The sequence below is a fragment of the Athene noctua genome, chromosome 5 (assembly GCF_965140245.1).
Source record: "Athene noctua chromosome 5, bAthNoc1.hap1.1, whole genome shotgun sequence".
NCBI lineage: Eukaryota > Metazoa > Chordata > Aves > Strigiformes > Strigidae > Athene > Athene noctua.
In genome coordinates this window covers 28,407,359-28,421,151 of record NC_134041.1, presented here as the reverse complement: position 1 = coordinate 28,421,151, position 13,793 = coordinate 28,407,359, and the positions used below count along the sequence as shown (strand labels likewise).

The window sequence follows — 13,793 nt, the reverse complement described above, 5'->3', positions numbered from 1 at the left end:
GCACTCTGGTGTGTTGGGTGGGGGTGCTGGGAGTAGCACTTCTGGGAAAATTTGTGCCTCCCTGCCAGCACCCAGGAGAGCAAAGACAAGGATGATCAAGAGCAGGGAGCTTTTCCATCCTCCATCTGTGGGAATTTCCAGCAGGCAGCGGGGGAAAGCATCTGTGTGAGGACTGTGTGCTGGTTCCGTATTTTTCCTTTCCCCTAATACTGACAATGTGAGGTTATCTGAGGACCTGGCAGTGATTCACACACAAAGGTACAGCCTCAAGCTACTGAAATCAGATTCAAATTTTATGCTCCTGGTCTGGCTTGGTCCTGGTGTTTGCATTTATGCCTCTTTGTAGCACAGAGAAAAATCAAAGCTTTGGGCTTTGCTTGCAGGTGAAACTTGGTGACCGGTTGGGTTAGGCCTATCTATCCAGGAAGGTACCAGCAGAGGTCAAAGTTGGTGGTGTACTGCTGTATTTTAGTGAGATGACTTGTGCAAATGGAAGTTACAGGTGCACTGTCAACCCTGCTGCGCCTGAGGAAGGAGGGTGCCTGTGCACCAAGTGCCTTCTCACCTGTGTGATGTGCTTTGCCTCCAGCACAAGGATGGTACAGCTCCTTCAGCTGAAAGCAAAATAGGTTCCCAAGTAGGAGACAGGTCCAGCATCTGGAAAAAGTGGAGAAACAGCCTGGAGAACAAAAAAAGAGTATAGTAGTGTCAAAGTCCCCTAGCAGGGGCAAGTCTTATCACCACTTGGAAGGCCAATGCTGGGCACAGTGTTTGCAGGAGCACTGGAGCAGGAGGGGACCTTGGAGGTCAGAGGCATGGGGAAGATGCTGATGGACTTTGGCAGAGGAGGAGCAGATCCCTATGGGTGGGGCAGGCCCAGGAGGACCCCCAAGGTAGCAGAAGAAGGAGGAGCCCCAGGACGAGTGGGGAAAGATCTGCTCAAGAGTGAGCAGCGGGTGCAGGGAGACTGCAGCAGGGAGAAGAGGATGGGGACACCTCTGAGAGCAGGACCTGCACGCCACAGGCACAGAGCTCCACATGCGTCTCCCACCGTGGCAAAAGCACATGCAACCAGATGTTTGCCAAACGTGCCCTGTTTTGCAAGCCCTAACCAACAAACCATGAGGGATTTTGGCACTTTAAAATCTGGGGTTTGGTCCAGATAAGAACAAAGTCTTGAAAATCCACCCGACTTGGAAATGCCGAGCAATTCCTCTACAGAAACAGCACATTTTGCTAGGAAAATGGTAAAATGTTTTCGTAGTGTCAAAACATGGTATTATAACTTAACATTTTATGTACAAGTCAAAATGAATCATTTACCTTCTCTAAACACTATGTCTAAACACATGAAATAACTGAAAAGCCTTTTTTTTTTGACATGTCTGTCAAATATCATCAAACTCAGCATGTTTGTGAATGAGAAGATGTTCCTGGCAGCTCCAGCCGCCTGCATTGGCAGGAGAACCCTGGCCAGGACAGCTGCAGAGGACAGGGCTGTGAACACAAAAGGCCATCCATCCCACACAGGGCTCTGCTTTGGGCAAGCAGCACTTTGCCACCCTGTCACAAAAATGATGTGATCAAGAGGGTGCGTTTGAGGTTTTTTTTCCTACTCAGGCAGCAGGTCTAAAACTTTCCACTTGGGTTTCTTTTTCAACCAAGACGATTCTGTGATTCTGTGAAATGAACTCCCCGAGGGAAATGAGGGGGTCTGCAGCATAAGAGCTCAGTGGACACATTCTCTGGTATAAGCAGGAGCTGGTTGCGTCTGACAGCCTTGTTGCATTGGTTATTTTAGGCAGGTTCTGGGACCAGTTTGCAGCTCTTTCCCTGTTTCTCAATGTGCCTATATGGTAAATTATCTGCAATCATTAGCAAGTGGGCTGTTTCCTCCTTCAGACACAATTAGTGGGCAGGGTCCGGAAAAATCTTCCTCAATCTCATTTCCTTCACAGGATGCACTTGAGATGCCGGTACTGCCTGGGAGAAGGCAGGGTGCAGCCACTGCCCAGAAGCAACTTTCTCCATTCCCCAGGGTACAAGCATGCCTGTCCATCAGTCCCCAGGGACTGCCCTGGGGGGCAGCTGAAATCACAGCCTGCAGGTCAGTGAGGCTGAGTGAGACACCCACCGGCACCAATTTTCAGCAGGGTGAGGCAGGAAAATGCAATGGCATGGGGATGACATGATTTATCGTTTCTCGGTCAGAGGAGAATTTGCTGTCCTTGTAAACCCTGTCCTTACATGGTGCACAGAGCTCACAAATAATTCCGTGGGTCACAGCAAGTGTGCGACAGTGGACCAGGGCACGGCAGAGTGGGCACTCCTAGCTGGGGGAAGGGCCTTGTGGAGCAGCAGCTCTTCAGAGGGCTGAAGGACTAAGTGAAGGGGAGCTTCAGATTTACACTCAGGAAGGCTGGAATAAATCAAAGCAATTAAAGTGCAAATGAAGCTTTAAGCAATGCAGCATCCTAACTACCTAGGAAGCACGTTGTGTATGCTTTTGCCTCACTCGTTCACTCTTTTATTTATAGACAGAATTCAAATCACTTAAATAATTTAAACTAATTTGCCAGGTAGAACCAGGGTTCGGGAAGCGCCTGCTGACATTAATGAGGCTGTATTTTGACAGTGACTGCACAAGTCCTCCAGGCTTGTCTGTGGCCACTTGCTCCCCAGACCTGGGACATGGGGTTTGTTTGGGCACATGGGGATGCTGGCAACTCCCTACACCCGCTCAGTTCTCAGATGCAGTGCCTGGTGCCATGCCAGATGATGCCAGGCATGGGCAGCAAGCAGGGGCGGGAGAAGGTGCAGGAAGGCACTGGTGATGGGTGACTGCGGGTTGCAGACACTGGTAACAGCAGAACTAGTGGTAATTAATCACGCTGCAATGAGCCACTGGCGTCATGGTGGAAAGCACTGTTTAATTTTCTTCCAAACTGCCTGGGCTGATGGTGAAGCAAGGCTGTGAGCACATGTCCTCGGATAACCATGGGTGCTTTATAAAAGCCAGGAGAACTGGGAAAAAGAGTTACAAGACCAAGAAATAACTCATGAGCCAGAGCAGAGGCACCAGACTAATAAGGGCAGGGGCTGGTTGCACCTCTGCTGCTCATTTTCCCTCAGTGCCAGGGGAAGCAGGGCAGAGATGAGAGTGCAAACCCTGCACTTCACTTGGGTTTGGACTCACCTGCAGGACCCCCAAATCTCTCTAGGAAATCACAGCCCCCCCCCCTGCCCCGCTCCCCTATTCCCACCACACCTCTCCTGCTCTGTGGGGACCCCGGGAAGGGGCAGGCTGGGCTGTGAAATGTCGTGTCCCCAAGCAAGCCCTGGAGATGGAGAGGGAACACGCTGTTGCTGCCTGTCCCTGTGTTGTGCAGCCAGTCTGCACTGGTGTGGCTGGACACTGCCCTTGGGCTGTGTCTCACCAGCAGATCACAAGCCACTGTGGGTGTTACCGAGTTCGTTTGCTCACTCCAATGCAAGCAACAGAGATCTTTGTGTAGGAGAGGGGTAGAGGAGAATATGCGATAATGGATTGAATTTTGTCACAGCAAGGAGACCTGTATTTGCCAAGACCAAAGGATTGCTGCAATACCTGCTTGTGGGAGCCCTGGCATTGAGTGGGATGCAAAAGCTGCTAGATCCCTTCCCATAGGAAGCTGCCAGCCTGGCTCGCTGGCATCCATAACAGTCCGAGCTCATTACATTCAGGTGAGCTGCCCTTTATTTACAAGAATTCCTGCAGGAAGAAAAACTTTGTGAATACTTGTCTAAACAAATATTTGCCTCAGATATGCTCTTGTGGCTATCTGACATGCTCATTTTCTTGTTTATCCAGCATGTTTCTCAAGCGGTTTCTGAATGTAGTGTCAAATACAGTCATTTAAAAATTATGAATCAGAATTTCCTACAGTAATGGATGTTTAAAAACTACCTGCCTTTTTAATAGTCCTCCGAGGAGAGTTTTATGTGTCCCTTCCCTGGTAGGATGGTCACACCTCACTCATACAGGCAAGCTCTGCTCAGATAGGCAGAGACCTCCATATTTCCATATAGCCCTGGGACGTGGGGAAAATACCAGCTGTGACACAGCTGGAAAATAAGAAGAGCTTGCACCACAGTGAATGCTTGGAAACTTTGCAAAAAGCAAGGGAAGTGTTCACCCTGGGTAATACAGGATTTAACCCAAGCAAAACCAGTGCTTGAGCCCTGTGATTCAGCTCAGCCCCGCAGTCGCCTTCCTCCACTCCGAAAGGCCACCATTAACAAATGAACATGTTTATCAAACCCATCCCAAACTGCTGCGAATTGTTCAGGAGTAGACGGCAGGGAAGAATCCAGTATTTGAGCATATCTTTTGCTGAAAATGATCTGCTCAGCACTGGTGGTGAAAGACTTGTTTGTTGCTGTTGTAAACACCGTGAATTAATATTATCTGGTGCCCTGGATTTTTACCAAGAGACAGGGTAGAGTTTTTCTGTGTGCTTTCATGTAGGCATGAGGATAGCTTGGGCTGGGAGAGTGTGCCTTCCTCTGGCTTCCCAGACCACACGTGTAATACACAGGGGCAGAGGGGCATGATTTACAAGCAAGCTGCTTCCTAACCTTAACATGCTGCGAGGCACCCACTGCCCTTTAAATAACCGCTGTCTTTTGAAGGCATAAGTACTTAAGAGGGAAAGAAAAACACCATTCCCTCCTGAAAGACCTAATTTATCCAGAATTATCCATCCTTGGATATAAATCCCCTGTAAAACTTGGCATGAGTTTAAAAGCAGTTACAGCAATGACTATATATTTTTATCTGAAACCTCAAGAAAGAACAAATTGAAGCCCTAAACGGCAGCTACAAGACATCTCAGAGTGCTGCTCTGGTGAGAGCGGGGCTGTGGTGAGTGCCTTGCCTAGGAAGCACCATTTAGGGCTACTTATGAATCCTTCCTCATCTTTTTGGTTTCTTTTTGAGCAATTCCTGCTTGAGAAATTATTTTAACATGCCAGTTTTCCCTGCTGTGCACAAGTCTAGCAATGGACTCAGAAGAGCAACTTGGGGGTCCCGGCTGGGGAACCAGTTTTTAAGTCCCCTGCAAACGTTCGCTGAGCACCACGTCCTCGTCTGCCACATCCTTTGGGAATCAGGGCACAGGTACCTGCCTCCCTGGTGTCCACCTACTCAGCCACACATTGGAGCTGACTCTGACTCATCTGGCTTCCCACTTTTTCTTCTTTGTTCTTTTTCTCTCCTTGAAGCAGAAGAGAATCCAGCTTTGATTTAAATGAGGCCCTATAAACATAAGAAGCTGCAATACACTTCCCTGGGCAAAGTAGGGCAGGTTTTTAATGGCTTGCAATTCCTTAGGCTTGGCTTCTTCCCTTCAGCCTTCACCTCTGCCTCTCTCCCTAGAAGCTGAAAGACCAGGTTTGCTTGTGTCCTTGTTAAGCCAAGTGGTGGGGAGAAGAAGCAGTGCCTCCAAGTCCTGGGTAAGCTCTGGCACTGAGTCCTTCCAACAGCTCCCAGGGCTGTCCCCAGGTCCTGGTTCCCCTCCTGAAAGCAGGGATGCCCCACGGGATGGCCAGCCAGACTCCATGCATGTGCAGGGTTCAGCTCAGCACATTTGCAGGCCTTCAAATCCAAGTTTAGGCTCAGCCTAAACCCAGCGGGCTGGGTAAGCAGTGCTCACAGACCCAGCAGCCTGACTGTGTCACCCCAGAGATGTTATCTCCAGGGCCATCATTCCCACAGTGCCAAGGGCTGGCAAAGCATGGGTTGCATGAAAGATGAGGATCTGTGGGCAGACGTGATTGTGGCATCCAGGCTCCACAGGATGAGATGGGGTGATCTATAGGGGAGTCTGTGGGGTCAAGCACTTTCCTCCCAGGGATCTGCTATGCATGCAGGGCTAGGTGCCACATGGCTTGTGATGGGCATATCTGACTGTGATCATTATCCATCTCGTCCACTCTGCGTAAGCAGTTTGATAGTGCTCTTGAGTGCACTGGGACCTAGTCACATCCCAGGAGTGTGGTCCCTGCTCAGAAAAGATTAATGAATTATGCAAGCACAGTATGGTGAGAAGGAGCTGTGGCCAGGAGCAGCTGAGCGAGTCCAGAAAGCTGCTGGGACCTCATGCTGGCCTGGGGACAACTTTGCTACCTCCTGCCATGCCAGGGACAGCCCAAGCCCTGCATGCCAGCCCTAACCTCACCCCTACTTGAGGAGGGACGTGCCTCACACTCTGCGAGTTGCTTTACCCACTCCTCTGCTACAGCCGTGGGCAGGCGTCTGGCAGCCTGCCACATAGCGCACCTCTTCACACCCTGTCAGGCAGCGGCTCAAGACGTGAGGAAAAAACCCCTGAGCCCTCTCCAGAGCTGGGACACAGCCAGGGTGGGTCACCTGCAGCTGGGGGTGCTGTGGGCCCAGTGGGACTCCACAGTGTTACAGGGCACTTATGGATCTGCCTGTCTCCACCTGGGTTCTGCTCCTGCTTTCTCTGTGGGAGCACCCAGGATTTGATCTTGCCAAGGAGTTTTGGATGGAGGGTGCCTGTGTAAGGGCAGCATGCCATGTTTTCATGCAGGACACCCTAGGCTGTGTTTGTCCTCTATAAAAAGCTGTTCTGCATTAAGCCGCACACAAGGCACAGTGGTGGGTGTCCCAGCGGTGGGATGGTACCTGGTGGAAGCCTGGCCTATGCCGTGGTGTGGTGGGAGCTGAGGGAGGTTGTCATCCTTGCCATCCCTTGGCCAACATGTGGAGGGACCCTAACGCTCATTCTCTGCTAACTTTTCCAGGGATGGAGGGATGCGCGTACAGCTGGGAGCAGCGGGAGCACGGCACAGCCCTGTGGGGATAAGTGTGAAGGTGGTTCCCTGTGAGGACACAGCGGGACCCCGCCAGACACCAGAAGAGTGTGGGGTCTCACTGGGAAGAGGAGAGCTCCCCTTCTTTCCCTGCCAGCCAGGTCTGCCCTGCTGCCCAGTCACCTACTGCGTTTCCAGAGATCTGTACCAGGATTTGGGGCTTGGAGCCTGGAGGTGCATTATTGTCATAGGATCACTGGAGACCCTGACAGTGATGGGGGACCCACCACAGAGGAGGGACATCCCTTGTGGAGGCCCTGCACCTCTGTGAGCCCTGGCTGCTGGTGGCAGAGGCAGGTGCTTGCAGGGCACAGCCAGTGAAGGGTGAAGAGCTGGGGACAGAGACTGCCCAGGGCCCCGGGGTCTGCCCAGGGCTGAGCCACTGCTTCTCCAGGGACCTCTTCCTGGGGTTGGGGGACAGAGCAACCCTTGGTCCCCAGAGCCACCACAGATGTACCCCCGTGCCCCACCAGCAGGACTGCTCCCCTAGTGCCGGCACAGAGGGAGGGCCACTCGTCTCACAATGGTGCTGCCGCCGCCTGACAAGCGCCATGTCTGTCTGACCACTATTGTCATCATGACCAGCATGGCCTTCATGGATGCCTACCTGGTTGAGCAGAACCAGGGGCCCCGAAAGATCGGCGTCTGCATCATCGTGCTGGTGGGGGACATCTGCTTCCTCATTGTGCTGCGCTACGTGGCGGTGTGGGTGGGGGCAGAGGTGAAGACAGCCAAGAGGGGTTATGCCATGATCCTGTGGTTCCTCTACATCTTTGTGCTGGAGATCAAGCTGTACTTCATCTTTCAGAATTACAAAGCAGACAAAAAGAACCTGGAGACGGTGGCCAGGAAAGCCCTGACCCTGCTCCTCTCCATCTGTGTGCCAGGGCTCTACCTGGTGCTGGTGGCCTTGGACAGCATGGAGTACATACGGACCTTTCGGAAGAAGGAGGACTTGCGGGGGCGCCTCTTCTGGGTGGCCCTCGACCTGCTGGATATCTTGGACATCCAGGCCAACCTGTGGGAGCCACACAGGACCGGCCTGCCCATCTGGGCGGAGGGGCTCATGTTCTTCTACTGCTACATACTCCTCCTGATCCTGCCTTGTGTGTCCCTCAGTGAGATCAGCATGCAAGGGGAGCACATTGCCCCGCAAAAAATGATGCTCTACCCCGTCCTCAGCCTGGTCACTATTAACATCGTCACCATTTTCATACGGGCCATCAACATGGTCTTGTTCCAGGACAGCAGGGTCTCCACCATCTTTATTGGCAAAAACATCATTGCAATCGCCACGAAGGCGTGCACCTTCCTTGAGTACAAGCGGCAGGTGAAGGAGTTCCCCCAGAACGCCATTGCCCTGGAGCTCCAGCAGAACTCCCTCTCCCACAACCAGACCATCCACAGCGCACAGGGCATCCCCCATGAGCCGTCGCCCACCAGCGAGATCCTCGACACATGAGGGATCATCCCCAGATGAGTGTTGGTTCAGATAGCCCCATGCCAAGCAGAGGAGGGATGCTGCTCTCTTGTTGCGCGGGGTGAGCACGACGAACAAATCCCAGCAGCAAGGGCTCTTCTAGGCACAAAACACCAACCATGTTTTAATTGAGCTATGGAGTGTCCCCTAGACGTCTTCATCTCAGGTATAACCCTAGGAGTCCTCCAGACAAACCAAATGAACTTGCAAATGACCTGAACCAGCTAACCCTCTCCCTCCCTCCCACTACCTTCTCCCCTCCCAAGCAAAGACCACTAAGGTTGCAGTGTCCCTTTTTACTTCTCAAGCACCTCACCTTTACTCCAAGCTTGGAACGAAGATTTTGTTACCAGAGTCCTTTTTATGGAGCGAGGACAGGGGCATAGGTGTATGGGTTGGGGGGGAGGGTGGGACGTTTGAACCAGTAAACCCTGTGATCGTAGATGTCTCTTATCTCCAATGGTTGTGTTTACAGTTTCCTATTTATAATGACTCCCAGGGGCTCCCAGGCTGCCCTGGGGGCCAGTATCCTTTGCAGTTGGTGGTAGGCAAGAGCATCAAGCCCTGTGGTGGGGCGTGGGGCTGAGGGCCAGCATGGCTCCCTAGCCGCGGGATGTGGGGAACTGCACCTCCACCAGCGCACTATGCCGACTCTGCTGGGAGCAATATTTGACAAGTTAAAGCTGATCTAATGCTGGTGTTTTATGTATTTCATTCACTCCAAACAACTCAGCACAATATTTCTATTTTTAGAAGGGTCTCTCTGTCTCTCTCCCTGCTGTTGCAAGCCTCCCTGCCTGCAGCAGCCGGTGCAGCTGCCCTGGCCCTGCTGGCACTGCTGCAGGCAGGCTCAGGCACCCAGGAGGGCATAGTAATAAGGATGGCAACGATGCACTTCACTCCAGCATCGAGTGTTTATAAAGAGGGCTGCTTTCCACAGCTACTATATTTTTTAAATAAAATATTTCAAAAAAAAACCAAACCCAAAAATGAGCCAGGAAGGATGTGCTGCCCCAGGCAGGTGGCTGGGCTTGGAGATGGGCACGGCTCTCCTCTGCCGGTGTGTGCAGCGGCAAGGGTCTCAGCTAGCCACGGGCAGTGGGGTGGGAGGCGAGGGCCAGCCGGACAATAAAGGCCCCATGAGAGCAATGGCTTCTGGTGGTCTCTTTTCTGCCAGTGTGGGGAGGGAGGGGGGCAGCTCACCAATGGCCCAAAACACTTGTTTCCTCCTATATCCACCTCCCCTGGACCTCCAAGTGCTGTCCCAAGGTGCTGTGCCCTGCACTCAGTGAGTGGTGGGCACAGAAAGCAAATAAATAATTTTTTCCAGCTGAAATGCTGCCCCAGAGGCTGGGCACCTCTCAGCTGCCTGCACCTCAGGGGAGGCACGAGGAGACAAGCAGAACAGCCGCATCTCAAACACACCAAATTGGGATATTTTTGCTTTTTTAAACAAAACATTTCATTTTGAGGAGACAGAATAAAATGCCTGATGCTGTTTACATTTCCACATTTTCTCCTGGCTCTGCTCACCAAGTTTGACCTAAATCCACAAATCATTTCAGTCTCCATCTTTTCAGTCCATCATGATCTGTCCAAAACATTTCATCCAGCCCTGATACAGCCTTCCAAATTTAGGACCAGGCATTCACAGCTCTGTTTGGCCACCCTGTCACCCAGGGATGATTTTGGGGGGTTTCTCTACCAGGGATAAATCCGCTGCCAATGAAAGTGGATTTGCAATGGATTTAGCCAACTGGAAAAGTTTCTTCCTCTTTCCCTTGGAGAACATGAAGGGAAGAGGGCAGGTGATTTAAAAGGTATTAGCAGAAATTAATTAAATTGCTAAATTATTCTGGAATACCTATGGAATTACATATTACATCTCTACTGGTGTCATTAAAATACATGCGATTTACATCATTACAATTAACTCCAAGTATCTAATAACATTCTGCCACTCTTTTAGGTAATTAATTTATGAGACTTCGTTTTATAGCTCTTCCCCAGAACTAAGCAGAGGAAAACCTGCAGGTGCTGGAAGCATGGTGCTGCTGGCTGTGGCCTGGCACTGCGCAGCCCACGGCTGAGACATGCCGGCTGGGGCAGTGCCCAGTATCAGGCTGCACCTGCAGCAGTATTTTATCCGGGGGATAAAATAAATTACCCAGGGGAAACTCTGACAGGTTGTTGTGTGTATTTTTGTTCTGTCTCAGCTTGATATTAGAATAAGTTAATATTCCCTTGAGCCTGATCTGTTGCTAAGGTTGCTTGGGGGGATGTCTGGAAATAGTGCTTTATCCTCCTGGTGCTGTAACCTCCAAGCAGGCTTAGAGTCCCCACAACCTTTTCCCGAGGCTGGAAGACCCTGCTTTCCACTGCTGACATGGAATTCTCATCTTTGTGGAGAGGGGTGTCCTTGGGGAAGGGCTACCCTGAGCCCCTGCATTAGGAGCAGGGGTGGGAGGAGAGGTCCTGGAGGCAATGCTCCCCTGGGATGCATCATTCCCATAAAGGCACCTGAGCTGGCTGGTGCTTGAAGCCCACTCTCTGGTGAAGGGAACAAGGAGAGGCTTTTCTTGTCTTCTGCTGTTCAGTATCCCCCAGGGGCTCTGTGTGCATCATGTTTCTTACTCAGCAACACAACCCTTTCTTTCCAAAGCCATCTTGGAAGCAAGCATTACAAGCCAGCCCCTCCACAGCAGCTGCAGGAAGAAGGCTGAGAAGCAGGGGGAGAGGAGGGGTAGGTGGGAAAGGTGTCATGGTGGGTATCTGTGAGCAGGGGGGGAGAGCCAGGGCAACCATCAAAGACCTTGGAGACATGGAGACAGTGCAGCAGTAGGAGCACTGCAACTGTTCCTCGCCCAGTGCTTGCTGAGGGCAAATCAAGCCCCTGCTGAAATCCAGCCCTGCCCAGCAGAGACAAGACCCTGGGGAGCTGTGGGACCAGCAGGAGGGACAGCAGGGAGGGAGGTGGTTGCACAGGGTGAATGGCTCCCAGCCTGCCTGTTTGTTAGGGGAAGGTGATATTTTGCCACAAGCAATGAGAACTAAAGGAAACAATTAAAACTAAATAGGCTGGAACTGAGCAATTTTTCAGCTTTCATCTGAGAAGGTATGTTGGCAAAAGAGCTCCTTTGTGAAATGCACAATCCTCCTGGCAAGCTGTAGACTCCCACCTGCTGAAGTGAAAGCAGCGCAACAATAATGCAGACGAAAGGATGCAAATTCCCAGCCCTCCAGAGGAAAACCCACAGGGGCAGCATCCCCTGCCATTTGAAAACAGGCCACAGGCACAAGGGAGCCCGTGCGCTTGGTGGAGGGAGGTCAGCGGTTCTTTGAGGACCTAACTGGTACTGTCCCACCAGTTACCAACCTGCTGGGCAGTGCTGAGGGGAATGCCTCCTTCCAAACCAGGAGACAGCCCCTGGAGGAGGTTCACCCCATAGCTTGCAGGGGACACCAGAGCAATGGCACCCTCTGGAGTTGCAAAACCTGAGCCTCTCTGAGCCTTTCTTCAGGCTGGTGCCCCTGCCAAACATTTGGATGAAGAGGCAGCAATGGTTTTGTGGTGCTGCATGCCTGACACTGTGAGAAGAACCTGGACCCAGCTCTTGTGTCCCAACAGCTTCTTGATACCTGCAGTACCTCCACCCTTCTTGCTGCCTTGGGCTGAATTTCCAAATATTTTACTCTGCTGGGAGCTCGCATCCAGCATGCAACAGCACGAGCAGCTTGCTGCTGCCTTGACCTGTGTGCTGGCGTGCTCCACAGCCAAGGGCACTAGGAAGGCAAGCGGGGTTTGAGCTGTAGCTTTTCTTTCCTGGGGTCCTGGCAGCTCTCACATACCTTGCTTGTCCTCTGATGGTCTCCTTTTGGTAGGTGAAAATATCTGATGCTGCCCTGTGCAAGGCTGAGAGGAGGGTAGCTGGCGTCCAGCACCGAGGTGAAAGCACCCTGCAGTCCTGCAGCCAGATTCTCCACATGAGCAACGGCACTGGTGTCTTTGTGAGGTCTGACAGTGCTTGGGAGGGTTCGGGAAAAGAAAGACACCCACTAGGGCAATGTAGGACAAGGATGGCCCTGCAGGCCGGCCGGCTCTCTGCAGTGAGAGACTTTGCAAACCACATGCCAAGAGCAGGGTGCCTGGGGACAGGCTGCTCTCCCAGCCCAGCTTCGGCTCCTTTTTCCTGAGGTTTAATTACTGCTCACACCCTGGTCCTTCCCAAGGCACAGGCTCCCTTGCAGTCCTGGGGCATGGCTGCTCTGGCATGGCTGTGGCGAGCCCCAGCCCCACACCCGCTGCTGCTTTGTGGATACCTGAGAGCATCACCTCCTAAAGTAACCCTGGGGCAGTGCAGGAGGCAGAAGCCTGCAGGGAAGCCAGGGCAGGGTGCAGGGAGATGCTGTCCCACTGGCAGTGGAGCAGTGGGATGCTTTGCCTCCTAACCTGCACTGCTCTGATTTCCTCCTCAAGCGCGCCATGTGCTTGTGTGCACAGCCCTGCTGCAGCAGGCACTGGGCTGGACGGCAGGAGGGATTGAGGCTGCCAGACTGTGTTTAACTGGGCAGGGTAAAAAGGGTCTCCATTCCCTTCCTTTCGAATCCCATATGCCCTCCCTGCGGGGGGCCATGCATCCTGATGCCACCCAGTGCAGCCCCATGCACTGTCACCTCGGACCATATGCAAATCAATATTTTTTTCTTTTGTTCAATCAATTTGTTGAGTGGAGGGAGATTGAACATTCTTGCCAGTAACTGTTTTCCTTGTGCCTGCCCCAGATTCACTGCACTTTTTTAGCTCAGGCCAATGCTGCAATAAAAAACAAAGGGCAGGTATCCAGAGCACCATAGCAGCAATTCCCGTCCTCCTAAATTCCTCCTGCCCAGGCTCTGTGGCAAAAGTTTGAGTTTCTCATTAATTTAATCCTAACTTTTAATGCCCTGGATTTTTCAGCTCTGTCTTATTTTTAGGTCTGGCATCCTTGAAGGATAATATCCATTTAAGTTACTGATTTGGGCTTGCTCATTTAATTTCACCTTAATAAAGATTTTATGTGGTTTTGACATGTTCAGTGTCTCAAATGTATTGACATGGCAGCCTGAAGAAGCATTATGACCATAATGGTTTAGGAAGCATTAAAAGGACCCTGGCAAGCTATATTGATTGCCCTCTTTTACAGTTGTTTGAAGACAAAGACCAGTCAAAGGGAAGAGGAGTGCTGTAGTTTGTTTTTATGTGAGCTTCCCCGATGTTACAACATTTCATGTGTGCAAAAGGCATTTGTAAACATACCTCTGCAAGTTCTTCATTGGGATGTGAAGAAATGATGATCCTGTTGCTGGAATGCTGTCAGGAGGGGGATTTTGAAGGAAAACGCTGCAGAGAGATTGCAGAAAAGTCACCTCCAAGGAAGGGGCATCAAAGTCTAAATAA

General features: G+C 51.6%; 1 protein-coding gene across 5 annotated transcripts in view; it reads left to right on the top strand.

Annotated features, from left to right (window-relative positions):
- Positions 1-13,425, top strand: part of TMEM121 (transmembrane protein 121) — a 42,649-nt gene extending 29,224 nt beyond the window's left edge. For 3 of the 5 annotated variants that reach the window (XM_074906802.1, XM_074906803.1, XM_074906806.1), the window contains one exon: positions 6,808-13,425. In XM_074906802.1, coding sequence (XP_074762903.1) covers positions 7,400-8,338 — 939 coding nt within the window. In that variant the 5' untranslated portion in view covers positions 6,808-7,399 and the 3' untranslated portion in view covers positions 8,339-13,425. Of the gene's footprint in view, positions 1-2,087; positions 2,108-3,563; positions 3,724-6,807 lie in introns of those variants that run through there. The other 2 variants (XM_074906804.1, XM_074906805.1) reach the window with 2 other exon arrangements.
- The last annotated feature ends 368 nt before the right edge of the window (positions 13,426-13,793 follow it).